At 47.9% G+C, this 16245-nt stretch overlaps 1 protein-coding gene across 18 annotated transcripts in view; it reads right to left on the bottom strand.

The window, feature by feature from the left end:
- LOC147576371 (uncharacterized) overlaps positions 1-16245 on the bottom strand; it is a 32474-nt gene that overhangs the window by 11207 nt on the left and 5022 nt on the right. For 12 of the 18 annotated variants that reach the window (XM_086676878.1, XM_086676877.1, XM_086676874.1 and 9 more), the window contains one exon: positions 12906-13181. Coding sequence is in view for 5 of the 18 variants with exons in the window: in XM_086676888.1 (XP_086533014.1) it covers positions 12906-12970; positions 13080-13181 (167 nt within the window). In the remaining 13 variants the exon portion in view is untranslated. The remainder of the gene's footprint in view (positions 1-12905; positions 13182-16245) is intronic. The other 6 variants (XM_086676881.1, XM_086676888.1, XM_086676890.1 and 3 more) reach the window with 1 other exon arrangement.

The raw sequence follows: 16245 nt of genomic DNA, 5'->3' as shown, positions 1-16245 counted from the left end.
TTTATAGCTGCAAGGCTGGCTGTCTCTGTCCTTTCCAAGACCTTGGCTACCAAGCCTTCGTCCATCCCCGGTGCAGGATTTGACACATTTTTTTTTTTTTCTTCTCATAATAGCTTTCGGCAACCAAATGAATGCCATATTCCCTTTTAGTTAGCTTAGTTAATTAGCATAATTAAACGTCTCCTCTTGCTGTGTTCCAGGGCCACTGGTCTCAATCCCTTTTAGCCTCTGCTGTTTCTCTTTCCTCATTCAACCACTGCCAGGCTCCTCTCAACAAGGATTTAATGAGCTCCCGCTGGACTCGGGGCCCACTCCGGAGTCTCCTTCTGCAAACCTCCAACCCCCAACGTGCCTTGTCTGTAGAAGATTCTTTCGTCCTTGAGGCTCTCCTGTGGGTGAATAACTCTTAGGAGTATAGCGGCTCCCCCTCCTCCGGGGCACACGGACCTAAGAAATCGAACTCCTTTACCATCCACGAGGGAAGGTGGTTCAGGGTAAAGGGGAGGCCTGAGAGTCCCTAAATAGCACAGGTTTAGCGAAAAGCCACTACCCAACGAGGAGTCTGGAAGGGGCCGCCTGCCCAAGCCACGTCCGCGCTTCGACCACACGATCTACAGCAGGTCACAGCATTGACAGCCTAAGAAGTTCAACGACATCTAGGTGACGGGGCTTGCAGCTACTGTGATGTTCCCTGAGCCCTGGTCACCCGGCTGTCCTGAGCAAGAACTCTCGGGAAGGGGGGGGCTTCACTGTGCCCTGCCAGCTGAATTCAGACATCTCGACACACAAAGGAGCGGGGCTCGCCATCTCCCTGCGGCCTCGTCTTTGAAAACAGCTGGCGAGAGTACCTCCTAGGTTCCTACGTTCCACCTTGTTCCCCTTTGAGTCTGCCCTCGAATGGTTCCTGGAACATTCCGGGGCTGGAACTAACTATCTAGTCTGGTAAGTCATGCTGGAGGTGACCGAAGGCCCCCATGATGAGGAGTCACAAGTGGCTGAGCTGCCATTTATCCTATTTCTGGAGATAAGAGTGTTGAGGCTAAGGTCAGGAGTGAGCGGCTCCAACCAAGAGTACCATGTGGCACTGGGTCCATAGCCCCAGCTGCTTCCTCTCGGGCAGCGTCCCCAGGGAAGCAGATGCCAGAACCCCTGGCCTGTGGGGTATGCGAAGTGAGTCAGCCTGAACTCCTCTTGAAGTAATTCAGCATACTTTATGGGCTTTATCCCATTGATCTTACTAACGTCCAAGGAAGGAAAGAAACGAGGAAAAGGGCAGAAGCCGTCTCATTTCATCAAAACAAAGTGAACGTGGAGGAGGAGCCTTTAGGTGAATGAGCCGATATTCACCCAAAAATACAATGAAGGGGGCACCTGGGTGGCTCAGTCAGTGAAGCGTCCAACTTCAGCTCAGGTCACGATCTCACAGGTCATGAGTTCGAGCTCCGCGTCGGGCTCTGCGCTGACAGCTCGGAGCCTGGAGCCTGGAGCCTGCTTTGGATTCTGTCTCCCTCTCTCTCTGCCCCTCCCTTGCTCATGCTCTGTCTCCCTCTCTGTCTCTCAAAAATAAATAAACATTTAAAAAAATTTAAAGACAACGAAGAAGCACATAGAAACCTAAAAACACAGACCCTGGCCCTGCGGCCACAGCAAATCAGACAGGTGATCGTGTGCGTGTGCGTGTGCGTGTTTGTGTGTGGTTCGGGTCCTCTACTTCGGTGGCCTCTGGTAATCTGACAGATCGGACTGATTTCAAAAGATGGCAGAATTTGATCCCTAGGTGCTAAAAAGGGAACCAAGGGACAAACATCCCCCCCCCACCACCACCCTGCCTGCCTCAAACTTTGTAAATGACAGAGACGCTCACCAGAGTAATTAGCAGAAAAAACTGTCAGCTAAGTGGTTTGAGAAGGTGTGGCTGGAAGCATTCTATGTGTTTTCTCTAAAGCCGATGTGTAGACAGTCAAAAATACGAGTTTAACGAGCTTATTAATTTGGAGTGACTCTTCATATCTTATAGTGAGGTCTGGGGTTCACCTACTTCACCTTTGACATCAAAGAGGTAGCTACAGGGTGTTTGTCCCTGAACATTTCCTCCCGAGTCGGCTCCGGGGACGCCTGCCTCAGTTTACCTTTCTACCCAAACAGGCAACCGACCCAAACAATTCAGTCCCCAGTGTTTCATAGAGGGAGATAACGTCTGGTGCTTAAAGATGCTTTATGACCTTTCTTATCTCCTGCTGTCCCTCCTTGTTCTGCCCCCAGCCACCTGAAATACCTCCTGAAATTAATAGATACTTCCATGGTGTGGGGCAGCAAGGTCACCTCAGTTTAGCACACTACACGGTGCTGATATCCCTCAGGAACTTAGATGTGTCTTGTGAGAGCTGGAACTCATCCCAGTTAACTCCTACAAATTCGTAAGTTTCTCTAAGGCTCCAACTCAAAGCATTTCAATTCCAGTAATACTGCTTGCTAGAGTGCTTTCTAGCCCTTTCGATCTACAGTATTTCTAAACGTTAATTTAATTGAACTTAAAAGAGATTGTGCCTAATGTGCCACGACGTGGCGAACAAATCCTAAAAACCGTGTCTTGCTGACAGGGTAAGTCTAACTCGGGGAAGAACCCTCTCAGCACTGTGGTCCCACAGCGGACTACAAATCCCAAACCGCCGCAGGTGCTCCCTCGAGGCACACGTGCGTGACGTCACTCGCCAGGGGCTTGGCTGCCCTGGCTGGATCTAAGACGCTCTCCCTCTCCATTCAGTTTGTTCTTTAGAACTAATATTTGGGATGCCACTTCAATATTTTATGCTACTTCTGATCCATGCCAGCCTGGAGACTAAGATCAAATAAGCCTGAAGCTGAATCCTTTGTCACCATTTTTTCCAGAGCCCCAGGACAGCATTGTGACTATCCAGGGCTACGTGTGACCTTGCTGTCCCACACCATGGAAGTATCTATTAATTAAACAGACGGCCAACCTTATAACTAGGTCAACCACATATATTCCAACTTCAGCCCTTGACTCCATTCCTTTTTTTTTTTAATGTTTATTTATTTTGAGAGACACAGAGAGAGAGAAAGAAAGAGAGAGAGAGAGAGAGAGAGAGAGAGAGAGAGCCAGAGAAGGGAAGGGGCAGAGACAGAGGGAGAGAGAGAATCCCAAGCAGGCCCCGTGCTGTCAGTACCAGCGTGGGGCTCGATCTCATAAACGATGAGATCATGACCTGAGCCAGAATCAGGGGTCAGATGCTTAACCAACTAGCCACCCAGGTGCCCCTCCATTCCTTTCTCTGAAAGATTATTTAGGGGAAATTTCTCACTGACCAATAACATATCTCATGACTTCTGACATCTACCTCAATACACTGAGCCTTCTCTGTGAGAGTTTTCATTTTTCAGACTCTCATTCTCATGGATTTTCCTGTGATTCTGAGGCTATAATCAAGACAAAAGGAAAGTCCCAATCCTGTGTGTGCTGGCTGAAGGAGTACAAACCTTAAGATAAGGGAATCTTGGGGATGCTTGGGTGGCTCAGTTGGTTAACTGCCCGACTTCAGCTCAGGTCAGGTTCATGAGTTCGAGCGCCACATCAGGCTCTCTGCTATCAGCACAGAGCCTCTGTCCCCTCTCTCTCTCTGCCCCTCCGTCACTTGCGCTCTCTCTCTCAAAAATAAATAATAACTGGGGTGCCTGGGTGGCTCAGTTGGTTGGGTGTCTGACTTCGGCTCAGGTCATGGTCTCATGGTCTGTGAGTTTGAGCCCCGCGTCGGGCTCTGTGCTGACAGCTCAGAGCCTGGAGCCTGCTTCGGATTCTGTATCTTCCTCTCTCTCTGCCCCTCCCCTGCTCAAGCTCTGTCTCTGTCTCTCTCTCTCTCAAAAAATAATAAACATTTAAAAAATAATAATAAATAAATAATAAAAAGATAAGAGAATCTTAGAAAAATCATCATAACATTCTAGGAATTCACGGTGCAAAAGTTCCTGATTCTACCCTCCTACCCCCAAACCAGTGGGAGACACAGACCTGTCCTTCCCTGGGCTGACTTATTTTCTCCAGTTATTTATTTTTTTTCTAACATTTATTTATTTTTGAGACAGAGAGAGACAGAGCATGAACGGGGGAGGGGCAGAGAGAGAGGGAGACACAGAATCTGAAGCAGGCTCCAGGCTCTGAGCCATCAGCCCAGAGCCTGACGCGGGGCTCGAACCCACGGACCGCGAGATCGTGACCTGAGTTGAAGTCGGACGCTCAACCGACTGAGCCACCCAGGCGCCCCTATTTCCTCCAGTTAAGCATCTTCCTCTGAGCTCTCTTCCAACTGAATCAGTGCCCAACCGGTTACCTCCCAGGGCTCCTCCAGGGCATCACCAAGTAGAAGTCCTTCCTAGGGCACCATTCGGGAAGCCTAGCACCTCCCTGAGAGTGCCACCCTAGCCCCTCCGCCTTTGGTAGGTACGTGGGGGAGGATTCAGGAAAGAGGGGTGCCTTGGGGTGTAGCAGCCCAGGTCCAAATGAGTAACTGAGCCCGGGGGCAGGGAGAAGGCCCGAGCAGGGAAGGAGCTTCGTGAGACTTGGCTGCACAGGTCTGAGCTGGAGGCCGTGCTAGAAACTGATGACGAAACAAAAACTCCTTCTCAGTAATGATCAGACTCCCAGATTAGCTCGGCTTTATTTCTTTTCCTTTTTTTTTTCCAATTCATCTCTGTATGAATTTTTTCCTCTGGGCACATGAAACTTGCACTTTTCCTCTTCTTCTTCAGGACTCATGCAGAGGCAAGAGAAGTGGGAAGCACCCGGCTCTGATTCTGTGCTGGATCAGATCGCAAGATCTTTCTCCTTACAAGCGTCAAATCTAACCAACAAATGTGTTGGTCGGATATTCACTGAGTGTTCTGAACCAGGGGCCCCAGCAGTGAGGAGTTATGAAAGCCACAGCCTCTGCCTTCAGGAGCTGCTGTGGGACCAATCAGGCCAGCACGGCCGTTCCTGGCTTTCCGCTCCTGCCCTTGAAAGAGTCTGTGCAAGGTCAGATTTTTCTAAACGGGAGCCTCAGCCCTTACTGACTCACTGGGCAATCAGACACTTTTTCATTTAAGACTCATCTCCCACTGGTAACAGCTTTTGAAAGTTAGCCTCCAGTGTGTCTGTCCTCCCTCCTATTCAAATGCTCTAGAAGAGCTTCATATTTAAATAAATCCGAGTGTGAATCTCTGGTGAAGTGAAAAAACTCCTTCTGTAAAACGAGGAAGTCTTCCCAAATTTGTTTGCCTTAGCTCAGAATGGCATAAAGAATTTTTTCTAGAACTGGCCTCCGTTGCATATTCTATATTCTTTTCATCTTTGTGGGTTTTTTTTTTTTTGAATTTCCAAAGAAGAGGTTTGCCACCTAAACCGCAAAAGGGTTGATTACCAATTTCTGTCTTTCTGCCTCAAAACCTTTAATGTCCTACAGATACAAGTCATTATTACCAAAGGACCTGCATCATAGGTGAAAGAGGAATTGGAATTACCCTCACCGGTGCCCTGGGGATCCCAGCTCTGCTTCACTGCCTGGGTAAGGTCATTGCTAAGGAGATAACGCCTGTCACGGCTCACAGGCCTCTCTGGTGACCACATTTCAGAACCAAGAATTGGTGGCCATCTGATGCATGACCTGGCGAACGGCCAGTGTATCTTCGGAGATTGTCCCAGAAAACCGAACGCCACAAGGCTGCCCACAGGACAGCTCTCAAAAGCCGTTTTCTGCTGCATTCGTTCCAGGGCCTGTTCAGGGGCCTCTAAATCATTTGGTCCCTGGGTGCTCTCCCAAGCCCACTGTCAAGACACCCGGTGTTTACAGCCTTGATTAGAGCAGACATTCAAACAGTCCTTCAAACTGCCCTATCCACAGTTTTCATTCCCCCCTTTTCAAATCAGTCTCCCCTTTTAAAAAGAAATATATCAGGGGCGCCTGGGTGGCTCAGCCGATTAAGCATCTGACTTCGGCTCAGGTCATGATCTCATGGTTCGTGAGTTCGAGCCCCGTGTCAGGCTCTGTGCTGACAGCTCAGAGGCTGGAGCCTGCTTCAGATTCCGTGTCTCCCTCTCTCTCTGCCCCACCCCCACTTGCGCTCTGTCTCTCAAAAATGAATACATGTTTAAAAAATTAAAAAAAAAAAAAAAGACATATCAGCAGTAAATGAACATAACTCTGTCTACTGGTTCCAGGAAGGAGGTGTTATTGTTCTGTAACAAACTGGCTCTTTCCAGATTAAAAAGTAATTACTCTAAAAGAAGCTCTTATGGTTAAAATTAAACCACAGCCCCAAAGCTACTAGAAACTGGACTTTGGACAAATGCCAAAGAGGACAGTCGCGGGCATCTTCCCGAGAAGAAAGGGAAGAGACCCACTAGAAGGAAGAGATCTCCAACAAGTGGTCACATTCGAAAATGAAGTAAAATGTTGGAACGGGTTCAACCACCCTACTTCAGTTAGGAGGCACTTTTTAACAACATTAGGAAAGCGAAACGAGCTGTGGGTGGGGTGGAAACGCTGCCAGGTCACCTTGCCTAAAGAAATCCGACGATTGCGCCTACATGACAGACGTGCAGTGTGGGCACTGCCGTGGCTCTGCTGGACCACGTGGCTCCGAGGACCACGCCAGCAGTTTTGTGGCTCCGCGCCCAGGGGGCTGTACCTACGTTTTGGTGTTCCCTGGCTCGTCACTCGAGGTAACTTGGGTTACTAGCCCTGATTTGTTATTCCGTAGCGTGATTAAGAAACAATCATCTGGGAAAACACAGACGCACACATGAGCGTGCAAGAAAAGGCCTGGGGGAGCTGAGAGCTTGCTGGGTCATGAGTCTGGGGGCGGGGGCGCTGGAGGGCAGGACCCAGGAGCTCTGGTGAGGTGACTCCAAGGCCAGCCTAGCAGTGCCCTCTCCTGGAAGGCTGGGAGCACACCAAGTGGGCTGGGTGGATCCTGACCAACAGAGCAGGTCTTAAACCCAGTCAGGTGCAGCACTGACCCCTATTGGACAAAATGCTTTTCAGCTCTACCAGACGGAGGGCTAAAGTGAAATAAAATCCCCACCAGGTGGCACGAGGCAAGGCACGACCTTCTATGCCTCAGTTTCCACGTCTACAAAACGGGAGCAATGGTAACACTATCTGTCATCGAGTATCTCAACAGACTGATAGCAGGAGGAAATGAATGAGACGTCACTGCTCTGACCTCAGCCCCTGCCTTCCCACTCTGTGCTAACACAATCCAGGTCACTTCCCGGAGGTGATCTTTCTTTCCAGTGTCTCTGAACTAAGAACGATATGGTCATGCTAGCCTGAGCTTTAGTAGCTAGTAGCTATTAAACTTCTCACTTCTAGTAGCTTTTATAACTCCATAAATGTTTTCAACACAATTTTCAAAGCACTTTTTTCTTATAAGCATTTATCCAATTTAAATCAATTTCCTGGTAATTACATGTTCAGAGCCTAAATCCCCACTAGATTACGAGTCCCCTAAGTGAAGGCCTGTGTGTCCTTTGTCCCTGCTATATCCTTAGTACCGACCTAGCCTGGTGCCCGTTGCATAGTAGCTGCTCGATAAATAGCTGTTGAATAAACACACGGAGGAGTCATAGGAACCGGGGAAGGCCAGCCAGAACCGGAATGGACAAAGTCAGATATGGGGGGAAAGGCTTTTTTCAAGAGGGGCTGCATAAACGAATCTGAAAATCTTTTTCAACGTTTATTTCTTTTTGGGACAGAGAGAGACAGAGCATGAACGGGGGAGGGGCAGAGAGAGAGGGAGACACAGAATCGGAAACAGGCTCCAGGCTCTGAGCCATCAGCCCAGAGCCTGACGCGGGGCTCGAACTCACGGACCGCGAGATCGTGACCTGGCTGAAGTCGGACGCTTAACCGACTGCGCCACCCAGGCGCCCCAGAATCTGAAAATCTTAAGAGCAGGATGATGAAAAAGTCTGAAAGTAGTCAGCGATGGTGGGTGCACGCAGAACGAATGCCACTGGAGTACACGCTTTATGAGGGATAATTACATGTTAGATGAATTTCACCACGATAATACAAAAAATGAAAGGGCAGAACTGTAATATAATAATTACAATCCTGACGATTTAGACACTCTACAAAAGCCGGGTAAAGTCAACACAAAGACAGTAACTTTTTACACAGTGCCTGACGGTTGACATAGATATTTCCGTAAGTGATTTTGTCTGTTCCTCCCAACAAGCCCATGGACTCGCGGACGAGGAAACGGCGGGGGCAGGAGTTCAGCTGGTGACTTCTGATTTCTCAAAAAGGCCAGGCCACTTGCCACTGGGGAGTCCTCCCCGCACCCCCACCCCCCTCACCCGGGGAAGGACTTCCTCCAAACAGCTGCTTCTCCCTCCCCTCCTTCTGGGCCCTGCTTCAGGAGTCACCTCATCGGAAAGGCCTTCCTACATACTGTGTCTAAAAGCGCAGGCCCCTCACTGCTGCCTCAGGTCATTCTCTCTCCCTTACCCTGCTTGGTTTTTCTCCAAAATTCTTGGTTACATATTGACACAGTTTTTTTTTTTTTTCTGTCACCTTCTGTGACAGCGCAAGTTCCAAGTGACAAATGTGTCAGTTCTGTCCTCTGTTATAATCCTGACATCCCGCACAGCGCCTGACAAGTAATGGGTGTTTAGCAAATATTTGGTAAATGAAGGAAGAAGTAGAATTTTACCACGCGCCTGGCTGATCTTCTGGGGCGCCTAGGCTTTTTAGGCCTCACCACAGAAATGAAATTATAATGTGGCTGAGATGAAACACCAGTTGTTCGAGTCCTGTGACAAGTGACACCTTGCTCACGAGCGAGTCCCTGCATGCTCCTCTTGTCCCCAGGAGCAGGGCACCCGTCTGTTGTGTCCCTGGCTGTCAGCATGGTGCCGAGTACCTAGTACCGACATGATATCAATAAGGAACAGCGGATTCCGAGTGACGCGGATAAGAATGGAAGAATTGGTCAAACGGAAGAATTGGCCGCAACACACGCCCGGGTCCCACCCTGGGTGTGCACCTCAGGCGTAGGGAGTCTCTGAGGAGGGAGGAGAGGAGGAAGAAGAATGTTCTAGGCAGGGGTCAGAGTCCAAGGCAAGGCTGTGTGACCTCAGGAGCCGGTGTAATCTGTGTAGGAACGGCTCCAGAGACCGGATTGATCTGCACCTCGAACCTGCGCACTCACGTCTAACCCCCCGGGGGAAAGCTTGCGGGGCTGGCCTCTCGAGAGTGGGGGTGGTGTGGTCTAACAGAACAGAGGACCCTTTTGAGATGGACAGTGAACTCTGAGACCCAGGGGCCCTCCCAGAATGGTGCTCGGTGGCCTGAGACATTCCAGCCCAGCCGCAGTGGCTGCCTTCTTCCAGTTCCTGAATCAGGTGGCGTGAGGGGAAACTGTCTGGTGTCACTACAAACAACACAGATTAGGAGTCAAACTCCTACAACTCTGACGTCAGCTCTATTTCTCATTTGAACCCGTGTCTCCGAGTGCAGCTTACGACTTGCAGACAACCACACAAGCATAAAATCCATCATGTATCCAAGCTGACCGCTGCTGCGGGAATGGTTACACCTTTGGTGCAACAAAACATTTAATACGGGGGGGCACCTGGGTGGCTCAGTCGGTTAAGCGTCCGACTTCAGCCAGGTCACGATCTCACGGTCCGTGAGTTCGAGCCCCGCGTCGGGCTCTGTGCTGACAGCTCAGAGCCTGGAGCCCGTTTTCGATTCTGTGTCTCCCTCTCTCTCTGCCCCTCCCCCGTTCATGCTCTGTCTCTCTCTGTCTCGAAAATAAATAAACGTTAAAAAAAAAATTAAAAAAAAATATTGACTATGGGAACATGTTTGCCGCCCTGTGCCTCACATTTTAACTTAGTGGCACAGAAACATCTTTTCAAATCTTGAATAAATCATAAAAATTTTAAAATAAAATTTTGAAATCCAACTCCTGCAGAGAATCCCAAGCTATGGAGTGTAAGCTGTGGCCCACGCACGCCTCACACACATGCATACGTGCACACGTATTTTCCTCCAAAGCTTCCTTGTAACATGCCCAAAGAAGCCAGTTCAAAACTCAGGCAAATTATTAAGTTCCGAACAAATTCAACAGAAAGAAGTCACGGCATGATTTGTAGAGCTGCCATTACATCTGCTGTTTTCCACGGCACGACTGAGATTTCCTTTCACCTGGTGCTGGTTTCAGGAACTGTGACCGTTCACTTTCGTCCCGCACTGCCTGTACGTGGCCCTCCGCCTGTGGGCATTCAAGTGTGGATGGGTAATTATTTTTTCTTAATTCCCACAGCATGAAGGGAAAAAACAAACAAAGCAAAATGTGTTGTTTGTTTTTATCTTATATTCCCTGAAGTTCAAAAGGAGAATTTAACTGTCAGTGGAGGCCTGGGCTTGACACAGGATGAAATGCACAAAAACAGCCTCTCATCAGACTGGACCAGCTTGTGGCCGAGGGATGCAAACTCCGGCACCCGTGGAGGTGGGCAGGGACCCCAGGCCGGTGAGCTCTGGCCAACGGGAGAGCACAGGTCCCAGCTGAAGGAAACACAGAATAGGCAGCAAGGGTTGCTATATGGGCCCAGTATGGCCAGATTTTCTCACTTTTCAAGATAATCAAGGCTGGGGACCCTGGCTGGCTCAGTCGGTTGAGCAGCCGGCTCTCGATTTCAGACTCTGCACTGAGCATGGAGCCTGCTTAAGATTCTCTCTCTCTCCCTCTGCCCCTCTCCCCTACTTGCACCCTCTCTCTCTCTCTAAAATAAACAAAATGGGTGCCTGGGTGGCTCAGTCGGTTAAGCATCCGACTTCAGCTCAGGTCATGATCTCGGAGTCTGTGAGTTCAAGCCCCGCGTCGGGTGCTGTGCTGACAGCTCGGAGCCTGGAGCCTGCTTCGGATTCTGGGTCTCCGTCTCTCTCTGCCCCTCCCCCATTCATGCTCTGTCTGTCTCACTCTCAAAAATGAATAAATGTTAAAAATAAATAAATAAATAAATAAAATAAAATATTTAAATTAATAATAATAATAAAAAAAATAATCCAGCAGGCTTTAATGTGACTCTCTAGATTTTTTTTTAACATTAGCAATCAGTTCTAAAAATGTTTTTAAAAATATTCTGTAAGACAAACACAACACGGCTATGGCCTGATGGGGTACCCGGCGGCCTGTTTGTGAGCTCTCGGGGGGCAGAAGGTGGGTTCAGTGGGCTCTAGGCCCTAATCTGCCCCTTGCGTAATTGCTTTCTGAAGTGGTCACTTCACATCCCAATCGGCTGGTCCCGAAATTCAGTCAGCTGCTGAAGCTGTGTAGCAGCTAAGGGCGCCGATTCTCTTGGGTTCAAATCCTAACCACTATCACACTATACCCGCCTTGTCGCCTTGGTGGAGCACTCCAGGCTCCAACTTCCTCTCCTATAAAATGCCAATAGTAATACAATCCCTCTAATAGGGCTATTATGGCTATTATGGGATTAAACGAAATGAGTTAGGGAAAAGTGCCTAACTACAGAGTAAGCACCGGATGATACGCGTCAGCTACTGCTGTCCCTAAGTGTGGTGCCTCCCTCCTCACCAGCCATTCACAATTAATTAGCAATCCTGTTCAACAGGACTTCTAAAACCCTCTCCAATCTATCCTCTGGTTTTTGTCCCCACTTTCTCTGCTTTAGTTCATAGCCTTGACCTCTCTACCTCGAACTGTTCATTTTTTTTTTAATATTTTTTAAGGTGTATTTATTTTATTTTATTATTTTTTTCATGTTTGCTTATTTTTGAGAGAGAGAGACAGCACGAGCGGGGAAGGGGCAGAGAGAGAGGGAGACACAGAATCCAAAGCAAGCTCCAGGCTCTGAGCTGTCAGCACAGAGCCTGACGTGGGGCTTGAACTCACAAACTGTGAGATCATGACCTGAGCAAAGTTGGACGCTTAACCGGCTGAGCCACCCAGGCACACCAAGGTTTATTTTTGAGAGACAGAGACAGAGCATGAACAGGGGAGGGGCAGGGAGAGGGAGACACAGAATCCGAAGCAGGCTCTAGGCTCTGAGCTGTCAGCAATAGAACCTGACGTGGGGCTCAAACCCATGAACCGGAAGATCATGACCTGAGCTAAGTCAGACGCTCCAGGTGCCCCTTGAACTGTTCATTCTAATGATCTAATAACCATATCTCCCGCTTTATTGAGCACCTACTCAGTGCTCCACTCTGAGCCCCCCTGATGCTGCACCCTGTTGATTACATTTCTCAGCTTGGTAAGCCATGTAAAGCAAAGGTCTCATGGTGTCATTCTCCCTGTCGCCTACAGAGCAAAGGCTAACTTCCTTAACCCTGCATTCAAGGCTGTCCCCAGGCTATGCCAAGCTCACATCCTGCCAGTCTCTATCATTTTATTTTATTTTTTAAAATTTACCTCCAAGTTAGTTAGCATATAGTGCAACAGTGATTTCAAGAGTAGATTCCTTAATGCCCCTGATCCATTGAGCCCCTCCCCCCTCCCACAACCCCTCCAGTAACCCTCAGTTTGTTCTCCATATTTATGAGTCTCTTCTGTCTTGTCCCCCTCCCTGTTTTTTTTTTTTTTAATTTTTTTTCAACATTTATTTATTTTTGGGACAGAGAGAGACAGAGCATGAACGGGGGAGGGGCAGAGAGAGAGGGAGACACAGAATCGGAAACAGGCTCCAGGCTCCGAGCCATCAGCCCAGAGCCTGACGCGGGGCTCGAACTCACGGACCGCGAGATCGTGACCTGGCTGAAGTCGGACGCTTAACCGACTGCGCCACCCAGGCGCCCCGCATTTTGGTTAATTTTAAAGGATATTACATCTATAAAGTTCCAGCTATCTAGATGATTGAAAATATCGGCACTTACGAGGTGGCCTCCGTTTGTCGTGGCGTCTCAATCCTTTTCCTTTCTGTGGCCTCAGTGGAATGCATCTGGTGTCCCAGGAGAAAATGTAATCCATCCAAAGAACAGGTCTGATTACTACCTTCGTCATTTATTTTTGTGCGGTGCAGTTGGAGAGCCCCACACAACTGTCCTGACCTCGTGCCTGTGTGGGCCTCCTTTAAGAGAGGCAACAACTTCTCGGTGCTCAGAGAATCACCAGACGAGGCTAGGAGCAGATGATCTTGGGAAGGCAGAGATCTGGGAAAGAAAATAAACATCACTGCTTTTTGGCATTTATGTTCTTTAAAACTTGCCACCGAGGCACTCGTTCAACACGCCTCACTGAAGAGCTGGACCGGGTTGCTGCCCCGCCTCATTCCCCGCCCCCAGGGCAGGATCGCAGACCCTGCTTTGGCGGGCTGGGAAACCCAGTAGCAGGCCTTGTCTCGTAGGAACAGAGGGGGTAGTTCATCAGGGTGGCTTCCAGTGCAGCTGTGGGCTCAGGGCATGGCCCTGGCAGTTTCTACCCAGTGGAGTTGACACGGTAATAGTTCCCATCTCAGAGAGTTAGTTGTTGGAAGGATGAAATGACAGGGAGCATGTAAAGTGCTTAGCATGGTACCTATGAAATTATTCAGATTATCAGAAGAATTCGGGAAATGTTAGCTGTCACCACTTGCAAAAAGATCCTACTTCTAGGGCTGAGCCTTCTGTGGCTTATCTTTACAATCCTGCCCACACCAACTATGTCTATTTTATTGTCCAACTATGGGATCAGAGTTCCTAGAGAATAGAAGGATAAGCAAGCTATAAACGTCTGACCAGTAAATTAGCAGAAATAACAGAGGCAAGGAGAAGAAAACACCACATATACAGAGCGCCTGCTCGTGTGCAATGGCTCAGTGATGGACTCTCAATGGCCATGAGTGAAGGAAGAACACAAAGGGGCATGTCTTCAAACTACCGAGGGAAAATTCTGTACCTAGACAAACCTCAAATTTGGAATAAAGATATTTTCAGGCATTTGAGGCCTCAAAAAATGTGATTTATTCTAAGGAACAGGGTAAATTATTCTAGCAATTTCCTATTAGATGTTAAATAGTATTGACACAGGTAAAGTCACTTAATATGACTTTAGTTCATATCACAAACACATGCTGAGTGCCTACTATGTGTTGGTTAGACAGCAGACTAGAACAGGGAACCCAGCAGGCACACACTGATTCCCTCATGGGGCTTATATTCTACTGGGGAGAGATGATAATAAAAAAAGGACAGAAGGAAAATTCTGAGTCAGAGGTGATAAGTGCTACAGAGAAAGAAACCAGGGCCTATGGCTCCAACTTCTAGTACATGAGAACTACAGTGGATAGAAGAATGAACTAAATGATACCATCTGGACACAACTAGACAAATCCAGAATGCTAGACATCTAAGAAAACAGGCTTAAATTCTTTAAAAAGTCAAAGCTGTTAAAAAGAAAATTAGAGGAAATTAATGTAAATTAAAACGAGTTAACAAACACATTCAATACATTAGCCCTGAATGCATGCTTGGGTCAAGGAAAAAAGGTTATAAAAGATCTTTTGGGGACAAGGAAGGACATTTTTATTTTATTTTATTTTATTTGGAAGGAAATTTAAATATAGATTGAATATTAGATGCTTTTAGAGAATTATTCTTAATTTTTAATTTATTAAATTTATTTTTTTTAATTTTTTTTTCAATGTTTATTTATTTTTGGGACAGAGAGAGACAGAGCATGAACGGGGGAGGGGCAGAGAGAGAGGGAGACACAGAATCGGAAACAGGCTCCAGGCTCTGAGCCATCAGCCCAGAGCCTGACGCGGGGCTCGAACTCACGGACCGCGAGATCGTGACCTGGCTGAAGTCGGACGCTTAACCGACTGCGCCACCCAGGCGCCCCTAATTTATTACATTTAAAATGTTTTAATTTACTTAGGTGTTGTGGATATGGAGGAAAGTGTCTTTAACTTTTTAAAGTTTATTTACTTATCTTAAAAAAAATTTTTTTTGATGTTTATTTATTTTTGAGAGAGAGAGAGAGAGGCACAGAATCTGAAGCAGGCTCCAGTCTCTAAGCTGTCAGCACAGAGCCCGACACGGGGCTCAAACCCACAAACCGCAAGATCATGACCTGAGCTGAAGTCAGAGGCTTAACCGACTGAGCCACCCAGGCACCCCTACTTATTTATCTTGAGGGGAGAGAGAGAGAGAGAGAGAGAGGGAGAGAGAGAGAGACGGACACCTCAAGTTCGGGAGGGGCAGAGAGAGAGGGAGAGAATCCCAAGCAGGCTCTGTGCCGTCAGCTCAGAGAGCAGCATCAGGCTCAAACTCACGATGAACAGTGAGATCATGACCTGAGCTGAAATCAAGAGGCCCACGCTTAACTGACTGAGCCCCCCAGGTGCCCCTGGAGGAGAATGTCTTCGTTCTTAGGAGATCCGTGAGGTACTGACAAAGCACAACAGGGCAAACTATTACCAACTGTTACATCCAGGCAAAGAATAGTTAGTTGCTCTCAACTTTCAACTTTTCTGTATATTTTTAAAAGTCCAATATAAACAGCTGGATAAAAAGGAAGGGAGAAGATTAGAAAAAGGGTAAACAACTATTTGGAGGAATCCTGCTGTGAAGGGAATGTATTAGTTTCCTAGAGCTGCTGTAAAAAATTACCGCAAGCTGCATGGCTTAGAAGAACAGAAATTTATTCCCTCTGGAGACTAGAGTTCTGGAGGCCAAAAGTCCAAAATCAAGGCCTTGGCAAGGGCCACACACTCTCCAGAGGCTCTGAGGGAGAATCCATTCTTTGCTGTTCCAACTGCTGGTGGCCGAACCATTCCTGCCTCTGGCTTTGGGCTCACATGGCCGCCTCCTCTTCTCTGTGTCTGATCTCCTTCGTCTCTTTCTTATAATGATGCTTGTGATGGCATTTAGGGCTCACCCAGATGATCTAGCATAAGCTCCCCCTTTCAAGATCTGTAACTTAATCATATCTTTTGCCATGTCAACTAATATTCACCCTTCTGTCATATGAGGCTATATGCACAGGTTCCTGGGATCAGGAAGTGAGTATCTCTTTGAGGGGCCACTTTTGTGCCTACCACAGGGAACCAGGAAAGTGGGGCGGTAGCCAGAGGGGAATATGTGTGTGGTCAAGAGAGGCTTTGTGTTGTTTTAAAGATGAGATAACAGGTTTAAGATGCGTTGTTGTTTTAAGATGAGAGCAATTACAGCATGTTTATAATAACTGATCTAGTACTTTGCTGTGTGCTGAGGTTTATTCGTTCGCTACGTTAGT

The sequence above is a fragment of the Puma concolor genome, chromosome D1 (assembly GCF_028749965.1).
Source record: "Puma concolor isolate L17-30 chromosome D1, mPumCon1.1.hap2, whole genome shotgun sequence".
Lineage (NCBI taxonomy): Eukaryota > Metazoa > Chordata > Mammalia > Carnivora > Felidae > Puma > Puma concolor.
The sequence above is the reverse complement of the archived record's forward strand: the minus strand, read 5'-3'. Positions and strand labels throughout refer to the sequence as shown.